Raw genomic sequence first — 23,989 nt, forward strand, 5'->3', positions numbered from 1 at the left:
ATTAGGCTAAGTAAACCTTGTTGTTCACCCCGGCTGATTTAACAACACGAGATCAAAAAAAAAGTCAAATGTGCTGGAAGGGACGTCACAATTTAAGACAAAAACATCAAATTAAAGTAGTGATAAACATTTGGGTAATATTATTTTTTACATTTAATTATACATGAATAATCCATTTGTAAGAGTCAGTTGAATTTATTTTTTCCTGAAACATTATAAATGCAATTAATCCTTTTCAGATACCCAGACATGTGAACACAAAACACATTCATGAATAATATTTATTAGGGGTGTGGGAAAAAATGTATTCGAATTCGAATCGCGATTCTCACGTTGTGCGGTTCAGAATCTATTCTCATTTTTAAAAAATCTATTTTAATTTTTTATTTATTTTTATTTTTATTTTATTTTTTTAAATTAATCAATGTAACAAAACAATACACATTAATACCATAACAATGCAATCCAATTCCAAAAGCAAACCCGACCCAGCAACACTCAGAACTGCAATAAACAGAGCAATTGAGAGGAGACGCAAACACGACACAGAACAAACCAAAAGTAGTGAAACAAAAATGAATATTATCAACAACAGTATCAATATTAGTTACAATTTCAACATAGCAGTGATTAAAAATCCCTCATTGACATTATCATTAGACATTCATAAAAATAATAATGTCACAGTGGCTTACACTTGCATCGCATCTCATAAGCTTGACAACACACTGTGTCCAATATTTTCACAAAGATAAAATAAGTCATATTTTTAGTTCATTTAATAGTTCAAACAAATTTACATTATTGCAATCAGTTGATAAAACATTGTCCTTTACAATTATAAAAGCTTTTTACAAAAATCTACTACTCTGCTTGCATGTCAGCAGACTGGGGTAGATCCTGCTGAAATCCTATCTATTGAATAAATAGAGAATCCTTTTGAATCGGGAAAAAAATCGTTTTTGAATCGAGAATCGTGTTGAATTGAAAAAAAAAAAATCGAATCGTGACCCCAAGAATCGATATTGAATCGAATCGCGGGACACCCAAAGATTCACAGCCCTAATATGTATAGTTTTACACAGGTGGACTAGCAAAGTAAGATTTTCATTGTACGGCAAACTGTCTGTTTAACTGTGCATATGACAATAAACAATCTTGAATCTTGAATTGAATCATAGAAAACAATGCAAAATGCATATACATGGATAAATTAACATTTAACATCCCTTTGACCTTGTATTGAATGAAGACTGAGCTGTGTGGTGCATTTACTGACACTCTGGAAACATGGACTCTAAGGCTCTCATTGACTTTGATTGGACTATCACTGTATCCTACAACTTTATTTGGCTCTATGGGGGCCTTTTTTTGCACTGTGCTTAAAAAAAACAACTGACTGAGTCATTAATAAGTGTTTTATACAAAAACTGAAACCCAGATAGTTTATGAAAAGTGAAGACATATTTTGGCCTAAAACCAAGGCGCGTGATTCCTAAGGTACCATTGTATATGATTATGAACAGCAGAAAATATTACAAATAGTTTTTCTCTTACAACAATATCTGTATTACAAAGAAGATTATTTATGTATTAATTGCATTGTTAAAACAAAGAGAGGATAACTGCTGAAAATAAAGGCCAGTGTAGCCTAAGACTGTGAACTTAAAGGCCTACTGAAATTATTTTTTTTTATTTAAACGGGAATAGCAGATCCATTCTATGTGTCATACTTTATCATTTCGCGATATTGCCATATTTTTGCTGAAAGGATTTAGTAGAGAAAATCGACGATAAAGTTTTGCTCGCTGATAAAAAAAAAAAAAGCCTTGCCTGTACCGGAAGTAGCGTGACGTCACAGGAGCTAGTATTCCTCACAATTCCCCGTTGTTTACAATGGAGCGAGAGAGATTCGGACCGAGAAAGTGATGATTACCCCATTAATTTGAGCGAGGATGAAAGATTCGTAGATGAGGAACGTTACAGTGAAGGACTTGAGAGGCAGTGATGGATGTATCTTTTTTCGCTCTGACCGTAACTTAGGTACAAGCTGGCTCATTGGATTCCACACTCTCTCCTTTTTCTATTGTGGATCACGGATTTGTATTTTAAACCACCTCGGATACTATATCCTCTTGAAAATGAGAGTCGAGAACGCGAAATGGGCATTCAGTGCCTTTTATCTCCACGACAATACATCGGCGAAATGCTTTAGCTACGAGCTAACGTGATAGCATCGTGCTTTAACTGCATATAGAAACAAAAAAATAAACCCCTGACTGGAAGGATAGATAGAAAATCAACAATACTATTAAACCGTGGACATGTAAATACACGGTTAATGCTTTCCAGGCTGGCGAAGGTTAACAATGCTGTGCTAATGACGCCATTGAAGCTAACTTAGCAACTTAGCAACGGGACCTCACAGAGCTATGCTAAAAACATTAGCTCTCCACCTACGCCAGCCAGCCCTCATCTACTCATCAACACCCGTGCTCACCTGCGTTCCAGCGATCGGCAGAAGGACGAAGGACTTCACCCGATGCGTTTGGCGGCCCGGAGACGTACGAAGTCAAGGTGAGGTCGGCGGCTAGCGCGGCTAGCGCGGCTAGCGCTCCAACAAAGTCCTCCTGGTTGTGTTGCTGTAGTCCGCTGCTAATACACCGATCCCACCTACAACTGTCTTCTTTGCAGCCTTCATTGTTCATTAAACAAATTGCAAAAGATGTCCAGAATACTGTGGAATTATGAAATGAAAACAGCTTTTTGTATAGGATTCTACGGGGTACCATAACTTCTGTTACTCTGACTTCGTCACGCGCATACGTCATCATACCGCGACGTTTCAGCCGGATATTTCCCGGGAAGTTTTAAATGTCACTTTATAAGTTAACCCGGCCGTATTGGCATGTGTTGCAATGTTAAGATTTCATCATTGATATATAAACTATCAGACTGCGTGGTCGGTAGTAGTGGCTTTCAGTAGGCCTTTAATCTGTTCACATTCAAATGCAAGGGGGCAATCAATAATAAATAGTAAGCACAAACTTGCAACAAATTTAATTTGCAGTTTGCTGCTTAGTACTGAAGTCTTGCTTACTATACGAAATGAGAACTCAGCATAGTCTCACTATTTCAAACGTTAGACTAATCATATCATGCAGTCAACAAAACAATTGACAGTCAAAAATCCATCTTAATCGGAAACATATTGTATTTCACTAATGTGACTATACACCTCACATTTCACCAAGCAGTTTATTTGATCTTTTCAGGGGGCAAGACTATAGAAAGTTTACTCTTATTTTAGTGTCGTCAATGTAAAGCTTGTGTGGCAGTATAGATTTACTGTCCTCTGAAAATGAGTCAGCACACAACAATTATTGTGTAAATACAATCGAGATTTTGAGAACGCTGTGGATGCTTCCTGAATGATTCAAACCCCACATCGATTGTCCCGTGCTTTCTTTGGACTCGTATTGACATGGCAAAACTAAAGAAAATGTTGTAAAAAGGCACACAAAGTGGCACAGTAATTTACATTTTGTGACTTGAATATTAACTATCGTATTTTTCGGAGTATAAGTTGCTCCGGAGTATAAGTCGCACCGGCCGAAAATGCATAATAAAGAAGGAAAAAAATATATAAGTCGCACGGGAGTATAAATCGCATTTTTGGGGGAAATTTATTTGATAAAAGCCAACACCAAGGATAGACATTTGAAAGGCAATTTAAAATAAATAAAGAATAGTGAACAACAGGCTGAATAAGTGTACGTTATATGAGGCATAAATAACCAACTGAGAACGTGCCTGGTATGTTAACGTAACATATTATGGTAAGAGTCATTCAAATAACTATAACATATAGAACATGCTATACGTTTACCAAACAATCTGTCACTCCTAATCGCTAAATCCCATGAAATCTTGTACGTCTAGTCTCTTACGTGAATGAGCTAAATAATATTATTTGATAATATACGGTTATGTGTTAATATTTCACACATAAGTCGCTCCTGAGTATAAGTCGCACCCCCGGCCAAACTATAAAAAAAAACTGCAACTTATAGTTAGAAAAATACGGTAAGTATTAGTGATATTATTATAAGCACTAACTATTTATAGCGGCGCCGTGATCATGAGCATGTGTGTAATGTATACATCTACGAGTGGTGAGTTTATTGTAGATTTAAAATCATGCATCTCACCTGGACAGAAGAAGGCTGAGGATGTATTCCGACAAGTTGGTTCACTTTGACAACCAACTTTGACAAAATTCAGTTCAGTTCAGTGTCAGTGTATTTAATTAGACTCGAAAACAACACGAAAAGACACTTGGCTCCACCTCTCTTTTCTTTGCGAGGATTATGAGTCATTCTTCATCTAAATGGGAATATATGACAACCCTAGCTGTCGGCATTCTAGTGACAGCAGACAGTGTACAGTAAGTGATGTCTTTTTATGTGTGTTGGCTCTCAAAGTCTGCAGTGAGCAGTGATCAGTGATGTAGTTGAAGATAAAAAGGGAACGTCGTGATGCCTTTTTTTTAATTAATGTTAATCCAAATACCTAATTATTAATAATTGTTATGAGTGTGCCTGTTACTACATTCACTGGAATGTAGTTCACAAGCATATATATTTTTTAATGCTTTCAAAATAGTAAAAGTATTTGAGCTTCTCCACTGAAGCTGCTGTTTAGTTTATGTGGTGGCACTTAATTGTATCTTGCACTTGTGTTACTGTGGTGTTATAACACCTACTTGATGCACAGCTTGCTTGCTTTGTTTCCCTGTATTTAATTGTTGCTACCTGAGTAAAGAAGAGTGTCTGCCTCCGGCGCGCCGGGGCTCGGTCTTCTCGGAGTAGGGTTGCTTGGGAATGCAGCCCAAAGCGGGTGGTAAACTCCATCTAAGACTAACTACCGGCACAAGACCGATAGAGGACAAGTACCTCAAGGGAAAGTTTAAATCATTTTTAACCAGGTTTTATTTAAAAAAAAAACACAAACACATTCAAAATGTATGTATGTACCTCAAGTAGAAAGTTGAATGTGCATATGAAAGCAACACAAGCATTACAAAGTAATATGACAGAAACAAAATAATACTATAAATAAATATAAAACAATATGAACATTTCGCAAGATGGCACCTTGTAAGACGTAACTCCACTTTTTGTCCATATAGATAAAAAATAGTGTTCATATATGAGGTATTGTCTTACACATAGCACTTATCGGCAATATATTAATTAAGATGATTTTTTATCAATATTGAAAAAACGATTATTAATCAGGATTATTCATTAATTTTGGTAAAACAGTGTTGGGGTGTGAACGCGAGGCCATCATGTAATTTGTAATATCTAACAAAAATGCTCTAGATAAATGTTATCTATATATTTAAAGGCCTACTGAAATGAATTGTTTTTATTTAAACGAGGATAGCAGATCCATTCTATGTGTCATACTTGATCATTTCGCAATATTGCCATATTTTTGCTGGAAGGACTTAGTAGAGAACATCGACGATAAAGTTCGCAACTTTTGGTCGCTGATAAAAAAAGCCTTGCCTGTTCCGGAAGGAGCGTGACGTCACAGGTTGAAAGGCTCCTCACATTTCGCCATTGTTTTCAATGATGGCCGCCAGCAGCAAGAGCGATTCGGACCGAGAAAGCGACGATTACCCCATTAATTTGAGCCAGGATGAAAGATTTGTGGATGAGGAACGTGAGAGTGAAGGATTAGAGTGCAGTGCAGGACGTATATTTTTTCGCTCTGACCGTAACTTAGGTACAAGCTGGCTCATTGGATTCCACACACTCCTTTTTCTATTGTGGATCATGGATTTGTATTTTAAACCACCTCGGATACTATATCCTCTTGAAAATGAGAGTCGAGAACGCGAAATGGACATTCTCAGTGACTTTTATCTCCACTACAATACATCGGCGAAGCACTTTAGCTACGGAGCTAACGTGATAGCATTGTGCTTAAATGCAGATAGAAACAAAAGAAATAAGCCCCTGACTGGAAGGATGGACAGAAGATCAACAATACTACCAAACTCTGGACATGTAACCACGCGGTTAATGCTGTACCGCCTGGCGAAGCCTAGCAATGCTGTTGCTGACGACGCCATTGAAGCTAACTTAGCTACGGGACCTCGACAGAGCTATGCTAAAAACATTAGCTCTCCACCTATGCCAGCCCTCATCTGCTCATCAACACCCGTGCTCACCTGCGTTCCATCGATCGACGGCGCGACGAAGCACTTCACCCGATCATCGATGCGGTCGGCGGCCCGGAGACGGAGGAAGTCAAGGTAGTCACGGTAGCGCGTCTGCTATCCAACTCAAAAGTCCTCCTGGTTGTGTTGCTGTAGCCAGCCGCTAATACACCTATCCCACCTACAGCTTTCTTTGCAGTCTCCATTGTTCATTAAACAAATTGCAAAAGATTCACCAACACAGATGTCCAGAATACTGTGGAATTTTGCGATGAAAACAGAGCTGTTTGTATTGGGATACAATGTGTCCGAATACTTCCGCTTCAACCCTTGACGTCACGCGCATACGTCATCATACCTAGACGTTTTCAGCCGGAAGTTTCCCGGGAAATTTAAAATTGCACTTTATAAGTTAACCCGGCCGTATTGGCATGTGTTGCAATGTTAAGATTTCATCATTGATATATAAACTATCAGACTGCGTGGTCGGTAGTAGTGGCTTTCAGTAGGCCTTTAAAGACACATATTTTTGTTTTTGTTCATTAATAGTATCAGTGTGTCATCTTTTTTTATTACATGATGCCTTTATCTCTTTTTTTTACATTTTCATAGAGAGGTATGTTTTAAGTTATGGATATACATTTACATGTACTAATGTGTGTACATGTATATGCTGTATCGGGACAGATCCATTGAAAGTTTGAACAGAAGTCTGTTGTTTAGGAATTAACTGTACACCATAAAACATTAACAAAATGCTATGCCACACGAATGGTTTTAGAGTAATTTGTGAAATGAAAGAACCAAACACAAGTAATGTATAAAAAAACATGGTGTTTACTTTTTGATATCAATGTAAAACACTAAGCAGTTTGGCTAATGAAGATTAAGTCAAATAAACAAGCTTTGTTTTTTCAACCATGTACTTCCGTGCCACAGTTTGGCCAACAAAAATAAACAGGAGTGATACCTCTCACAACTAACAATCATTGTGCCTCACCGACAACACACCCTGCGTTCAATTCGATGAGATGACAAACATTTTAGCTCATATTTGCTATTGGAACACTGACAAAGTTAGCAGTTAAAATAAAGTATGAGTAACCATCCGAGTAAACAAACTACAGACTTAATAAACAAGTTGTGGCAACGTTCCCGACACGTGCATGCTACCGCTCAGTCCCAGCACCTGACGGAATGACGCTAGTTGCATGTTGAAAATTAAACTGCAACATCAAATATTTTCCTCCTCCAATAGCATTGCGCTCTTAAACGCACATCGAGATTTCAAAAAAGTAGAAGCGATTGAAACGAAGTGATCAGCTCCGTTTACTCTAAGAGAACATCTTCAAAGCAAAGTCTGTGTCGTCACCGCCATGTTTTGTCCAGCCAAACGGCTCTAGTGCGCATGAGCAGGCGCTTCAGTTTTCGGAAAGTAAGCAGTGTTGTCTAAAATGCATTAATAAATGACGGTTTTTCGGTAATTAAAATTTTACACTATTTTGCCAACCGTCTAGAATTTTACCGCGGTTTATCATTATACTGTTTACCTTTACACCCTTAATACATATATATGTGTGTGTATATATCTATACTGTATATATATAAATATATATATTTATATATATATTTATATAGATGCTCTGAAAACTACGCTGGCAGACACAGCATATCTAATACATATATATGTGTGTGTGTATATATATATATGTATATATATATATATACACACATGTATGTATGTATGTATGTGTGTATATATATATATGTGTGTGTGTGTGTGTGTGTGTGTGTGTGTGTGTGTGTGTGTGTGTGTGTGTGTGTGTGTGTGTGTGTGTGTGTGTGTGTGTGTGTGTGTGTGTGTGTGTGTGTGTGTGTGTGTGTGTGTGTGTGTGTGTGTGTGTGTGTGTGTGTGTGTGTGTGTGTGTGTGTGTGTGTGTAAAAATGTGTATATATATATATGTGTGTGTGTGTGTATATATGTGTATATATATATATGTATGTGTATATAATATATATATGTATATATATATATATATATGTATGTATATATATATACATATATATGTATGTATGTATATACGTATATATATATATATATATATATATATATATATATATATATATATATATATATATATATATATATACACTACTGTTCAAAAGTTTGGGGTCACATTGAAATGTCTTTATTTTTGAAGGAAAAGCACTGTACTTTTCAATGAAGATAACTTAAAACTAGTCTTAACTTTAAAGAAATACACTCTATACATTGCTAATGTGGTAAATGACTATTCTAGCTGCAAATGTCTGGTTTTTGGTGCAATATCTACATAGGTGTATAGAGGCCCATTTCCAGCAACTATCGCTCCAGTGTTCTAATGGTACAATGTGTTTGCTCATTGGCTCAGAAGGCTAATTGATGATTAGAAAATCCTTGTGCAATCATGTTCACACATCTGAAAACAGTTTAGCCCGTTACAGAAGCTACAGAACTGACCTTCCTTTGAGCAGATTGAGTTTCTGGAGCATCACATTTGTGGGGTCAATTAAACGCTCAATGGCCAGAAAAAGAGAACTTTCATCTGAAACTCGACAGTCTATTCTTGTTCTTAGAAATGAAGGCTATTCCACAAAATTGTTTGGGTGACCCCAAACTTTTGAACGGTAGTGTATATATATATATATATATATATATATATATATATATATATATATATATATATATATATATATATATATATATATATATATATATATATATATATATATATATATATATATATATTCAATGTGCCACCCTGCGATAAACTGCACTACCTAAGTGGCTTGTATAGCCTGCATCTCATTCAAAAGTGACCAAAACATCAGCCAGAAAGCATAGGAACTGAGAAGTGGTCCGTGGTGACCACCTGCAGAACAACTCCTTTATTGGGTTACTGGGCTAATTGGCTATAATTTCCACCTGTTGTCTATTTCATTTGCACCGAAGCATGCGAAATTGATTGTCAATCAGTGTTGCTTCATAAGGGGACAGTTTGATTTCACAGTAGTGCGATTGACTTGGAGTTAAACTGTGTTGTTTAATTGTTTCCTTTAAATCTATTTTTGAGCAGTGTATATTGTGTCTATTTATTTTAGTCATTAAAACAAATACAACTTGGTTAAAAGATTTTAGTGTGTGTACTTTTCGAGCACATTAAACAATACCACAATAATAATGGTAACTGACAGAGTATGTTTTATTTTCATTCTTTGTTTGTTTAATTTAACTTGGATATTTAAAAGTTTACATTCCAATTACAATGTTAAAATATACAATACATAGATGTTTATTGCATTATCTATTATTACATTAGTGCAGGGGTGTCCAAACTTTTTCCACTGAGGGCCGCACACTGAAAAATCAAAGCAAGCGGGGGCCATTTTTATATTTTATATTTTAAAAAAACAATTCAATATATGTATAGAAAATATACATTTAGGCCTCCACTCAGGCTTGATCCCGGGGACCCCAAAGGGTTTTGGTCAAAAAAATATTAAAAATGTGTCATTATTTAGTATTATTATCTTTAATATTATTCAAGGTTTAAATCTCTAGATCAACATTAGTTCTATCTGTCAGTATAACGTTTTTAAAGATTTAAGTTGTATGCTCTTTTTGTCAAAGAAAACATTGTTTTTTTATGGAAAAAACACAAAATATGCAATATTTTCCCCCAATAACATTTTTAAGTGGAATATTTGAGATTATATAATTGGAGCCTTAAAAATGTCAATATTTCATAACATTGATTCATTATTATTTTTTGAGCAATGACACACAAAAAAATCCCACTGAAATTATTGGGGATCCAAAAGGGTCCTACTCATTAAAATGTTAAAAAATTAATTATACATTTTTTTTACTGTTTACTTGTAACACAATAATCTCAAAATCAACTTCAGATCCATCCGTCAATTATAAGTTTTATTCTTTGTTTTTTGTTTGTTCGTTTTAGGCCTTTCTTTAAAAAAAAAAAACAGCTCCGTTTTTTTATATGGCAAACACAAAATATGCAACATTTTCCCTAAAAAATATCTCAAAGTGGAGTATTTAATGTTACGTAATTGGAGCCTTGAATAGGTCAATAATTCATAATGACATTGATTTTGATTCATTATTATTTTTTCGCAGCTTTGTGTTATTAAAGTAAACATTGCACCATTTTCTTGTTACATTTCACCTGTTTGCTCTTTTATACCACTTTTTATGTTTTAAAATTTTTTTAATCGTATTTTTAGAATGTGCCGTGGGGCCGTTAAAAAATGACCTGCGGGCCGCAAATGGCCCCCGGGCCGCACTTTGGACACCCCTGCATTAGTGGTTAATTTAGTCTCAAAATAATGTTGACAATAATATTGTTTATGGGCAATAATTTGTAAGTCAATATATCGCCCAGCAAAATTTGTTATCGGCCCAGGCCTAATCATATTTACCTTCCCCAGCAACACACTTGTTATATTGGAGGTGTGTGTTGGAGCTTGTTGGAAACTCATGCTCTGCTTCAATGTAGTACTTCTTGGAATTCATGTTTTCTTCAATGAAGCACAGCACTCAGCCCCTACCCTCCAACTCCATGCTTAGCTTGTGGGCAAGGCACAATTGTCTTGCTACTCACTTGTAATAAATTCATTTTTATTGCATAGTAAATCTTACACTGACTACTCTAACGTATATCCAAGTTTACTATATATGGTATTGTCGTTTGAGAAGATATGCTGTCATAAACAGGCTTGCTGAAGTGTAAGGCGTGTTCTTCCTTTTGTACCGTACGTGATAAACATGGAAGTGAGGTTGAGTGGATGAATGAATGCATAGTGTGAATATCTCCTTATGTTAGGGCTGATGTTGCCTGGTGATTTTCTGTACACAAGTACTATTTGAAGACTTCCCAGAATTCCTTCAAATTCACTATAAGAGCTAATCTTCGGTGAAACCTCGACTGTGTTTTTTTCTCAAGCTGTCTTTTCTCCTGGAGCAAATGATACTGCGTATTCCAGTGACACCTCATCAAATATATTTATTTCCCTACTTCCAGTGTGTGCAGAGGCGTTCAACCCAGATGAGGATGATGAGGACACCGAACCCAGAGTGGTTCATCCAAAAACCGATGAACAGCGCTGCAGACTGCAGGAGGCCTGTCGGGACATCCTGCTTTTCAAAACACTGGACCAGGTAAAATGATGCCAGGGCTGGGGAGAAAACGCTAGTCCTTGTTAGCCTGTGACACCGGCTCCCATAGTGTCGTCAATCCTTTGGGACGTGACCATGTGTGGGATTTTCCACAAATCTCAGGAAAAGTCACTGCCCTTGATTTATTCACCAATTATATATATTCCCATTGTGAACCGCTGTGGCATCACAATGAAACATGCCTGACATTATGTTGAACTTGCACTCCAGGGACAGCATGGTTGCCTTGAGACTGCATATTCCTATAAACACAAAGTGTCTTTCCCTTCCATACACTACTTTCCTCAGCTCGTTTTATTTAGCTCGCAACCCCCTTCAGGGGCCTACCACACATGTTGCCATTTTCAGCTTATAGTTCAACTCCACTCTTGCCGCTCATTTCCTGACGCGCTTCCCTCCTTCCTTCCCCCGACCCAGGAGCAGTTCTCTGAGGTGCTGGACGCAATGTTTGAATCACGGGTGCAGCCCCAAGACCATGTCATCGACCAGGGAGACGACGGGGACAACTTTTATGTCATTGAGCGGTAAAGTGCATGTTTTTTCCATGAATATTCTTACCCCTTATAACCACACGACTGCACAGCACCAAGGGGGAAAACATGCTCAGTGAATTCTAGAATTCTCTGACTTCAAGGGTGGAGAACATCAGTGACCAATGCAACAACCACAAGAGTTTTTAAGGTTATTGTTTTCCCACCCCGTCCTCTAATTACTCATCAGCACAGGACTGATTGTGATCTTTCTGTCTGCATACACTCAATCTTTTGTTTTCCCTGTTTTTTCTGCACATAGTGTGCAGTAATGACCTTTATTAGCTGCACGCCTGCCAAGTCCTACACTGTCCTCACACTTTTACCAGGCCTGTACAGGATATATGGTCACGGTTTAGGATTGCACAATTCTCAAATACATTTGTATCTCTGGGACCACTTTTTCACACGCACCATGCTCCGAGCCGTGTGCTTTCATTTTCAAACAGTCACACTGTTTTTATTTCTTATTATTAGACATGTCATTGTTTTTAAAGAAACCGTCATTCTGCCGTTTTTGATAAGAGATACTGGGAAAAACTTTTTAAATGGAAAATAAACTGACAAAAAAAAATCCATCAAAAACTTGGCATGCTCGCTCACTCCACTATACATTCAAGTACTTAATAAAGACAAAATAAAAGAAGAGTCAATTAGATATTGCGATTGCTCCTACCTCGAGCTAAATGAATGACAGCCAGCTGGTCTTGATGGGGAGAGTGAGAAGGAAAGGTTTGGCCGTCATGCCAACAACGGTGGAGCGTTAAAATGGCAGCCTTTGTGATGCAGCTCGTTGAGTACATTTTGTTTTTACATTGTCCATCCATTTTTGACCGTGTGTCCCTCTCGGGGTAGCGGGGGGGCTGGAGCCTATCCCAGCTGCACTCGGGCGGAAGGCAGGGTACACCCTGGACAAGTCGCCACCTCATCGCAGGGCCAACACAGATAGACAAGCATTCAAAACACATTCACACACTAGGGCCAATTTAGTGTTGTCAATCTGATATTATTTATTATATACAGTACAGGCCAAAAGTTTGGACACACCTTCTCATTTCAATGTGTTTTCTTTATTTTCATGACTATTTACACTACCGTTCAAAAGTTTGGGGTCACCCAAACAATTTTGTGGAACAGCCTTCATTTCTAAGAACAAGAATGGACTGTCGAGTTTCAGAGGAAAGTTCTCTTTTTCTGGCCATTTTGAGCATTTAATTGACCCCACAAATGTGATGCTCCAGAAACTCAATCTGCTCAAAGGAAGGTCAGTTTTGTAGCTTCTGTAACGAGCTCAACTGTTTTCAGATGTGTGAACATGATTGCACAAGGGTTTTCTAATCATCAATTAGCCTTCTGAGCCAATGAGCAAACACATTGTACCATTAGAACACTGGAGTGATAGTTGCTGGAAATGGGCCTCTATACACCTATGTAGATATTGCACCAAAAATCAGACATTTGCAGCTAGAATAGTCATTTACCACATTAGCAATGTATAGAGTGTATTTCTTTAAAGTTAAGACTAGTTTAAAGTTATCTTCATTGAAAAATAAGGACATTTTAATGTGACCCCAAACTTTTAAACGGTAGTGTACATTGTAGATTGTCACTTAAGGCATCAAAACTATGACACCTGTGAAGTGAAAACCCTTTCAGGTGACTACCCCTTGAAGCTCATCGAGAGAATGCCAAGAGTGTGCAAAACAGTAATCAGAGTAAAGAGTGGCTATTTTCAAGAAAATAGAATATAAAACATGTTTTTAGTTATTTTACTTTTTTTTGTGTTAAGTACATAAATCCACGTGTTCATTCATAGTTTGGATGCCTTCAGTGACAATCTACAATGTAAATAGTCATGAAAATAAAGAAAACACATTGAATGAGAAGGTGTGTCCAAATGTTTGGCCTGTACTGTGTATATGTATTTTAAAACTCTTTTTTTTTTAGTTCATATAGTACAATTATAGGAAGGGAACACAATGCAAAACAAAATTGCCTAGCTTTTGTGTAAACTGTTTTTTAAATGCAAACTGCGAGCAGGTAAATGATCCAATAAATACAATGCTCAAATAAAAAAAATAGAAATAAAAAAGAAACACTAGTTTTTAATGACTGCAATAATAACTGTTCCTTCCCAATCTTGGCACACTGTTTTTTACAGATGTGGATCTTGTGGCACCTAACACTTCAATACGATTCCTATTCCTGGGGTCACGATTCTATTCAGAAACTATTTTCGATTCAAACCGATTCTCGGAATGTATTATTTGGTGCAATATTTATAATTAGACTTTTCCAAAACACATTATAGGTTACAAAAGCTCCTTTTGGTTGCATAGAGACGGCCTAAAAATTTATTTTTGAAAATTGATTCCTATTTTAAAGAAAAGCCCAGACTTCCCTCTCCCCAGTTACTTTGTCCAGCTCTTCCCAGGGGATCCGGAGGCGTTCCCAGGCCAGCTAAGAGAACATAGTCTCTTCACGGTGTCCTGGGTCCTCCCCGTGGTCTCCTACCGGTTGGACGTACCCTAAACACCTCCCCAGGGAGGCTTTCGGGGGGCATTCAGACCAGATGCCTGAACCACCTCATCGGGCTCCTCTCCATGTGGAGGACCAGCAGCTCTACGTTGAGTTCTTCCCGAATGACAGAGCTTCTCACCCTATCTCTAATGGAGAGCCCCGCCACCTGACGGAGAAAACTTATTTCGGCCGCTTGTACACGTGATCTTGTCCTTTCAATCATAACCCAGAGCTCATGACCACAGGTGAGGGTAGGAACGTGGATCGGCCGCTGCCTCTGGAGTCCCATGAGCCAAAAGGATCCGATAGGACTCCTTTTTCAGCTTGACTTAGGTCAACATTGGTTGTGTTAATGTGCTGTATAATAACGTTTGACTTGACTTGGCTAACCATGACTCCCACTAGCCAAAGGCTGGGTGTACAGAGTAGACCACTTACACTTCCTGTCCCTCGCTTAGTTTGTTCCGTGTGGGAAACTGCGATCCCGTTGTACCAGAAAAAAATCTGATTATGAATACCTCAAACCCTCAGCCTCTTGTTGCCCCTAAACTTCTTTATAAGCAGGTCTATTCTGAATTTGGGTCATTTGTCTGAAAGGCGTCACTAGATTCTTTACTCGTGCCCTGTAAGCCTGTAACAATCAGATGATTGGCTGTGGAATGTCGTTATTAATCACCATACGAGCCAACTGGCACTTTTAGGTTTGACCCTGGGAACAGCAAGTAGCCCACCTGAGTGGAATTAAGAATGATACACACAGATTTGTGACCTCACAGTAATATCTAGAAGTTCTGGTATCAAATGAAATTATTATGCTAATCTCCTGACATTGTGCTTGTTAGCGCTAAGGCCTACTCTTCACTTCAGCTTTTATATTACCTTAGATCACGTTCCTTTTGAATGTGCCTGAATTTATTTGAGGTGTCTAACCGAGACTCTCCTGTCGTTCACCCTTCAGAGGCATCTATGACATCGTGGTGTCTGGGACATGCGTGGGCCAATACGACAATAAGGGCAGCTTCGGGGAGCTGGCACTCATGTACAACACACCTCGTGCGGCAACCATCATCGCCACCGAGGAGGGGGCTCTATGGGGGCTGGTAAGTGCATCGAAATATGCAAATATTCAAACCTCATACAGAAACATACATTTATTGGAGGAGTCAATTGTTAGTGCTACTGGCATCAAAATAGTACATTGACTGCCATGCCCACTACTAACCTTAAGAATGAACTCCCAATTCTCCTTGAATGAAGGCTCTTCTGCTGTGCTCTACTCCTCCCCCCAGTGGCCAAAAAAGTGAAGATGCTCTGATAATCCAACTTTTTTTTTTTTGTTTACCTTCTATTAAGGATCGTGCCACATTTCGAAGACTCATTGTAAAGACTAATGCCAAGAAGAGGAGGATGTACGAGTGCTTCATTGAGTCCGTGCCCTTACTCAAATCCCTGGAGGTAGGTTTGGTGTTTGAGAGAAAGAACTATAATTGACATTACTTCGCCATGTCTCATTATTTGTCCTCTCCCACTTTAAATTCTGTGCAGGCAACAGAAAGGATGAAGATAGTGGATGTATTGGGGGCAAAGCAGTTCTCAGATGGGGAGCGCATTATCACACAGGTAAGCCCTCATGTTTGCGTTACATGTTAAGGTCCCATATTATACAGTTTTACAACAATTTTCCGTAAGTCTTAGAGATGTCACCATGGGTTATTGTAAATGTGTTGGCCAACCTTAATTCTGGTGTTAAAAAAAATCATTTTTACAAAGTTAGGTCTGTAGCTTTAATACTAACGAGCGGTGTTTGTCCACGCCTGTCTTGTGCTTTTGTGTACTTTATCTACTTAACTCTGCACACTGCAAAAAGTCAGCGTTTAAAAACAAGAAAAAAACAAAACAAAAATGAGGGGTATTTTATTTGAACTAAGCAAAATTATCTGCCAATAGAACAAGAACATTCGGCTTGACAAGACTTTCCAAAACAAGTAAAATTAGCTAACCTCAATGAACCCCAAAATACCTTAAAATAAGTATATTCTCACTAATAACAAGTGCACTTTTCTTGGTAGAAAAAAAGAGACCTTTTTGCTCAATATGTTGAAAAATATTCTTAAATTAAGTAAATGCTAGTGCCATTATCTTGACATAATGATATGCGCTCGGCATCATGATTTTTTTTTATGCTTGAAGTAAGAAATTATTACTTTAAAAAGTAGTTTTATACTATATATTTCAACAACAATATGATACAAAACAAACACTATCATTTAAAACAGCAACAGTATGAACCTATTGATTAACATATACATTTTTCAAAAGGTGTACATAAAAAATATTTTCTCCAGACAATTATCCAGGATATTAAAACAATGCTCCTATAAAAAAATGTTTTTTGTTGTTTTTTTAAATACAAAAAAATGTGTGTGGGATAACATTTAAAAGTGATTGAAACAAAAACATACATGGTACATTACTTTTTTGTGAGTGTTAAAGACACAGCTTTGCAACAGTTGATATTCTAGTTTCAAGCATGTTTTACTCAACATAGGTCATAAAATAGCAGCAACAAGCTGTAATATCTTACTGAGATCATTTAGGACCAAAACCCTTAAAACAAGTAAAACACTCTAACATAAAATCTGCTTAGTGAGAAGAATTATCTTATCAGACAGAAAATAAGCAAATATCACCCTTATTTGAGATATTTCATCTTACTTAGATTTCAGTTTTTGCAGTGCACTTGCCTAACGTAATAGATGTCATATATCACATTCAACAACATAACATTAATGAGTGGGACAGGAGGACACAAATGTTATCAGCAACACTAGCATAGCAATGTGAGATATAGTGCTACAGCATCACCATGCTAGAAGAAAAACAACATGATCAAACGTGCATCTCATACGTCTGCAGCTGACTGACAATAATTGAATTTTCAGGCTGATTTTTAAGACATGTAGGGAACCCTAGTTCATTTTTATTTATTTTTTTACAAACCTGTCCTCTATGAAGTGGCAGGCTGATATAGCTAGGTCAAATGTCATATGCCCATGAGGAAGGAGGTGTTTTTTTCCAGAAAGGTATTTCAACAACAATATGATACAAAACAAACACTATCATTTAAAACGGCAACAGTATGAACCTTTTGATTAACATATACATTTTTCAAAAGGTGTACATAAAAAATATTTTCTCCAGACAATAATCCAGGATATAAAACAATGCTTTTTTTTTTTTTTTAATACCAAAAAATGTGTGTGGGATAACATTTAAAAGCGATTGAAACAAAAACATACATGGTACATTACTTTTTAAATTTGTTTTTCTAATAGTTTTTATGGTTTTCTTAGAACGTGGGAATTTTTCATGGCTTTTTTTTGTTTTCTTTATCATTAGTGAGTTATTATACACAGTGTTTTATTTCAGTATGAAACACAAAAGGAAGGAGGTGTTTTGTGTTGCTCATTAACACACACCTGTCACACCAATAAAATGACAATTGTGCATAAAATGGGGACATTTAAGTTACTGGAGATAAATGAATCCTGTTCTTTCTGGTAGGGAGACAGTGCTGACTGCTTCTACATTGTAGAATCCGGGGAGGTGAAGATCATGATGAAGAGTAAAGTAAGTGCATTATGCTGGCGTTGTCATTTTTTGGTACTATATTCACACTTTGTATGTGTGTAACATTTCTTGGAATATCACCACATGCCAAAAAGGTGTCTCTCCTTTCAATTTCAGTCTCTTTTTAATGACCAAAGCATTGATGAAACTGTAATTTGCCACTTTTTGCACTAAGTATGTAATCCAGGAGATGTCTGGTAGATACATTGTGGTCATCCATGTCAATACAATTAATTGCCAGTGCTTGCCTCAACGCATGAAGATACAATGTGGTTTTGAGCATGTTAGCTCAGTTTTGCACTCCGACCAGGTAGTGTCAGTGCTTAGAGCATTTTGACAATGACAACCCACACTTCTCATTAAAAAGGTTTCGCCTAGCAACTGAGGAAATCACGACAGTCGGCTCAGCTTCCGAGTGCCTCTCTCGCTGGAGGGGGGGTAGAGGTGCTGGAAAACGTTGCACTCGCTGGTTGCTCACCTTTAATCCTCTCCTCTCTTCTCCAACACCCTGCAGACGAAGGCGGACCATGCAGACAATGCGGAGGTGGAGATAGCGCGCTGTAGCAGGGGTCAATACTTCGGGGAGCTGGCCTTGGTCACGAACAAGCCCAGGGCCGCTTCAGCCTACGCGGTGGGCAATGTCAAGTGTTTGGGTAAGTAAGTAGTAAGTAGTCCTTGTTGTGTTGCTGTAAGTATTGTACTTAGCCGCTAATACACCGATCGATCCCACCTACAACGTTCTTCTTTGCAGCCTCCATTGTTCATTAAACAAATTGCAAAAGATTCACCAACACAGATGTCCAGAATACTGTGGAATTTTGTCGAAGAAAACTAGAGGTTTCTGTATCGGGTTCGACGGGGTCCAACCACTTCCGTGGATTCTGTGGCGTCACGCGCATAAATCATATCCAAAGGAGTTTTTCAACAGGAAGTGTGGCGGGAATTTTAAAATTGCACTTTATAAGTTAACCCGGCCGTATTGGCATGTGTTGCAATGTTAAGATTTCATCATTGATATATAAACTATCAGACTGCGTGGTCGCTAGTAGTGGCTTTCAGTAGGCCTTTAAAAAGATTCCGGACCATAGGGCGCACCGGATTATAGGGCACACTGCCGATGAATGGTCTATTTTCAATATTTTTTCATATATAAGGCGCACCGGATTATAGGGCGCATTAAAGGAGTCATATTATTATTACTTTTTCTAAATTGAAAACTTCCTTGTGGTCTACATAACATGTAATGGTGGTTCTTTGGTCAAACTGTTGCAAAGATGATGTTTTACACATCATCTTCAAGTCACTTTCTGACAGTCGCTTCAGGATGCGCCGTTTTGTGGGCGGTCTTATTTATGTGGCTCACCTTCGGCAGCGTCTTCTCCCCGTCATCTTTGTTGTAGCGGTGTAGCGTGCAAGGGCGGGAGTGGAAGAAGTGTCAAAAGATGGAGCTAACTGTTTCAATGACATTCAAACTTTACTTAAATCAATGACGGAGCAGCAATATCCTCACCTGGAAACAACAAGGCCCCGTGAAAAAAACGTCCGACCGGAACTCTCTAATAACTAAAGTTCCTTGGGTGAATAATGTAAACTCACTACACCGGTATGTTTTAGAGCTTTCATGGCGAGTTTACTGACAAATATAAGTAAGAACTTTACACTATATTAGAAACGGCAACAGCGGAGGATAAATGTCCCATAACAAGAAGATAGAGAGAAAAAAGAAGAAGCTTATCGGCTACAAAGGCGGACACGCGCAACTTTTCAGGATTTATGCAGATCCCAAATACAGATCAGCGGGTACCAGAAGGTACGAAAAGTTGCTTTTGCATAATATTGCCAAACAAAACGTCAGATAATGTCTTACCTTATACACACACCATAATAATACTCATATGTTTAATGTGCCGACAACTAGAGATGTCCGATAATATCGGTCTGCCGATATTATCGGCCGATAAATGCGTTAAAATGTAATATCGGAAATTATCGGTATCGTTTTTTTTATTATCAGTAGCGTTTTTTTATTTATTTTTTTATTTTTATTTTTTATTAAATCCACATAAAAAACACAAGATACACTTACAATTAGTGCACCAACCCAAAAAACCTCCCTCCCCCATTTACACTCATTCACACAAAAGGGTTGTTTCTTTCTGTTATTAATATTCTGGTTCCTACATTATATGTCAATATATATCAATACAGTCTGCAAGGGATACAGTCCGTAAGCACACATGATTGTGCGTGCTGCTGGTCCACTAATAGTACTAACCTTTAACAGTTAATTTTACAAATTTTCATTAATTACTAGTTTCTATGTAACTGTTTTTATATTGTTTTACTTTCTTTTTTATTCAAGAAAATGTTTTTAATTTAATTATCTTATTTTATTTGATTCATTTTTTTAAAAAGTACCTTATCTTCACCATACCCGGTTGTCCAAATTAGGCATAATAATGTGTTAATTCCACGACTGTATATATCGGTTGGTATCGGTTGATATCGGTATCGGTAATTAAAGAGTTGGACAATATCGGCATATCAGATATCGGCAAAAAGCCATTATCGGACATCCCTACCGACAAGCCATTAAGCGGCGAGGCTTCAAAGCTTACCAAAGTCGTACTAGAACATTTTGATAGATTTTGAGCGCCGTGTGTAATGTTCTATATTTTCAATGGAACATATAAAATGTTGGTGTTGTTTACTTGAGTCATATTGCCATCATATTGCAGTCTACACGTATCTCTTATGGTTGACTGCCATCTACTGGTCACACTTATCATTACACCATGTACCAAATAAAATCGCTTCGAGGTCGGTAGGCAAAACCAGAATTATTCCGTACATTAGGCGCGTTATAAGGCGCACTGTTGAGTTTTGAGGAAAGAAAAGGATTTTAGGTGCGCCTTATAGTCCGGAAAATACGGTACTGTATATCGCGAAATAACTTTTTTATTGAATAGTACTAATTTGTACATGTTCGAGAAGATGCAAGGATCATATGTAGACAAGCTGAAAAAGAGGTCTCACTCGGTCATGCGACTTGTGTACTGGTGAAGTGTGTGATGTTAGCAGGTTTAAATAGTAGAAATAAATAATAAAAAAAGTGTCATACGTTTATAACAATCTTGAGGACATGTCAGATTTTTTCTAGTGTAATGAGCCTCTACCTATTACAAGACCTACAGAGAAATGGAGTGACGGAGTCACTTCTGGATGTGCATCAGTAGAGTGATGTTTAACATGAGCAATATATCATATTTAAGATCAGAGCACACTCGCATGAAGAAGAATGTTGTTTTGCCTCATAACACGACACGACACGCACGTGTGCCGATGGACAAAGTAAAACAAACATTCGTAAGCAAATACCTTCATGTTTTGTCGTTACATAGGAGCCCACATGGCAGCATGGCCCAGGGTGGAGAGTGGTTGTCTCCCAACCTGAAGGTTGCGGGTTCGATCCTCAGTCCACCTGTGACCATGTCAAAGTGTCCTGGTGCAAGGCAGTTGCATCATCAGTAGATGAATGTGGTCGTAGTGAGCACCGTATTTTTCGGATTATAAGTAGCAGTTTTTTTCATAGTTTGGCCGGGGGTGCGAATTATACTACGGAGCGACTTATGTGTGAAATTATTAACACATTACCGTAAAATATCAAATAATATTATTTATCTCATTAGCGTAACAGACAAGGCAAAAGGTCAGCAATCGTCACACACACACATCAACCAATAAGAATTCGGCGGCAGAGGGTCATGGCAGAAGTGCATTGTGGGTCAAGGGATGCTAACTGCTATATGCTATATGCTACTGCCGTAGCTATTAAAGTGGATCACATCAACATTGGCGGTAACTTATAAAAACTGAGAAGGGCTGAACTAAAATGGCACCGAAAAGGAAATCATACACTGCAGATTACAAGATGGACGGAGTGAAATATGCTGCAGAGAACGGCGATCGAGCAGCAGAAAGAAAGGACATACCAGAGGCGACACCGGGGAGGAAGATTTCATGGGATTTAGTGATTAGGAGTGACAGATTGTTTGGTAAACGTATAGCATGTTCTATATGTTAGAGTTATTTGAATGACTCTTACCATAATATGTTATGTTAACATACCAGGCACGTTCTCAGTTGGTTATTTATGCCTCATATATCGTACACTTATTCAGCCTGTTGTTCACTATTCTTTATTTATTTTAAATTGCCTTTCAAATGTCTATTCTTGGTGTTGGATTTTATCAAATAAATTCCCCCCAAAAATGCGACTTATACTCCAGTGCGACATATATATGTTTTTTTCCTTTATTGTGCATTTTCGGCCGGTGTGACGTATTCTCCGGAGCGACTTATAGTCCGAAAAATACAGTACCTTAAAGCGCTATACAAGTAAAATTAATATATCAGAATACGTGCACTATGCAAATTGCGTCCCTGGAAGTGCGTTTTTGTACGCTATGTTAAAGTTAAAGTACCAATGATTGTCACACACACACTAGGTGTGGCGAAATTTGTCCTCCGCATTTGACCCATCCCCTTGTTCACACCCTGGGAGGTGAGGGGAGCAGTGGGCAGCAGCAGTCGCGCCCGGGAATCATTTTTGTGATTTAACCCCCAATTCCGACCCTTGATGCTGAGTGCCAAGCAGGGAGGTAATGGGTCACATTTTTATAGTCTTTGCTATGACTCGGACGGGGTTTGAACTCAAGACTAGAGATGTCCGATCATATCGGCCGATAAATGCTTTAAAATGTAATATCGGAAATTATCGGTATCGTTTTTTTTCTGGTTTTTTTTTATTTTATTTTTTTTTATTAAATCAACATAAAAAACACGAGATACACTTAACATTAGTGCACCAACCCAAAAAACCTCCCTCCAAAACACAAAAGGGTTGTTTCTTTCTGTTATTAATATTGTGGTTCCTACATTATATATCAATATATATCAATACAGTCTGCATGATTGTGCGTGCTGCTGCTCCACTAATAGTACTAACCTTTAACAGTTAATTTGACTAATTTTCATTCATTACTAGTTTCTATGTAACTGTTTTTATATTGTTTTACTTTCTTTTTTATTAAAGAAATTTTTTAAAATGTATTTATCTTATTTTACTCTATTAATTTATTTAAAAAGGATCTTATCTTCACCATACCTGGTTGACCAAATTAAGCATAATAATGTGTTCATTCCACAACTGTATATATCGGTATTGGTTGATATCGGTATCGGTAATTAAAGAATTGGACAATATCGAAATATCGGATATGGGCAAAAAGCCGTTATCGGACATCCCTACTCACAACCTACCGATCTCAGGGCAGACACTCTAACCACTAGGCCACTGAGTAGGCTAGGCCACGTACGCTATGTGCACGTACGTGTATCAGGCAGTCGTGATTGGCACTCCAGTCTCCCACCCGTGTGCATGTAACTTACACGATAAAAATACCTTCTTTTTTTTTTCTTTTTTTTTTTCCAATAAAAATACCTTCAGTAATAAAAATAATAATAATAAAAACATATGAGCTGTGAGCAAAATGACATTTGTAAAATAATATTGGCAGAGTGTGTGAATATTATACAGTAAGATACTGTCTGTTATCTGAAACATGTTCTTCAGTACATCTGTCATGTTCAACCCCTGATTTTAAAAAAAATACCGCATTTTTCGGAGTATAAGTCGCACCAGCCGAAAATGCACAATAAAGGAAAAAAACATATATATGTCGCACTGGAGTATAAGTCGCATTTTTGGGGGAAATGTATTTGATAAAAGCCAACACCAAGAATAGACATTTGAAAGGCAATTTAAAATAAATAAAGAAT

General features: G+C 37.6%; 1 protein-coding gene across 2 annotated transcripts in view; it reads left to right on the forward strand.

Moving 5' to 3' along the window:
* prkar2aa (protein kinase, cAMP-dependent, regulatory, type II, alpha A) overlaps window positions 1-23,989 on the forward strand; it is a 112,725-nt gene that overhangs the window by 83,387 nt on the left and 5,349 nt on the right. For both annotated transcript variants that reach the window (XM_062054608.1, XM_062054607.1), the window contains 7 exons: window positions 11,314-11,450; window positions 11,886-11,992; window positions 15,477-15,618; window positions 15,872-15,973; window positions 16,064-16,138; window positions 18,083-18,148; window positions 18,663-18,801. In XM_062054608.1, the coding sequence (XP_061910592.1) occupies window positions 11,314-11,450; window positions 11,886-11,992; window positions 15,477-15,618; window positions 15,872-15,973; window positions 16,064-16,138; window positions 18,083-18,148; window positions 18,663-18,801 (768 nt within the window). The remainder of the gene's footprint in view (window positions 1-11,313; window positions 11,451-11,885; window positions 11,993-15,476; window positions 15,619-15,871; window positions 15,974-16,063; window positions 16,139-18,082; window positions 18,149-18,662; window positions 18,802-23,989) is intronic.

The sequence above is a fragment of the Entelurus aequoreus genome, linkage group LG07 (assembly GCF_033978785.1).
Source record: "Entelurus aequoreus isolate RoL-2023_Sb linkage group LG07, RoL_Eaeq_v1.1, whole genome shotgun sequence".
NCBI lineage: Eukaryota > Metazoa > Chordata > Actinopteri > Syngnathiformes > Syngnathidae > Entelurus > Entelurus aequoreus.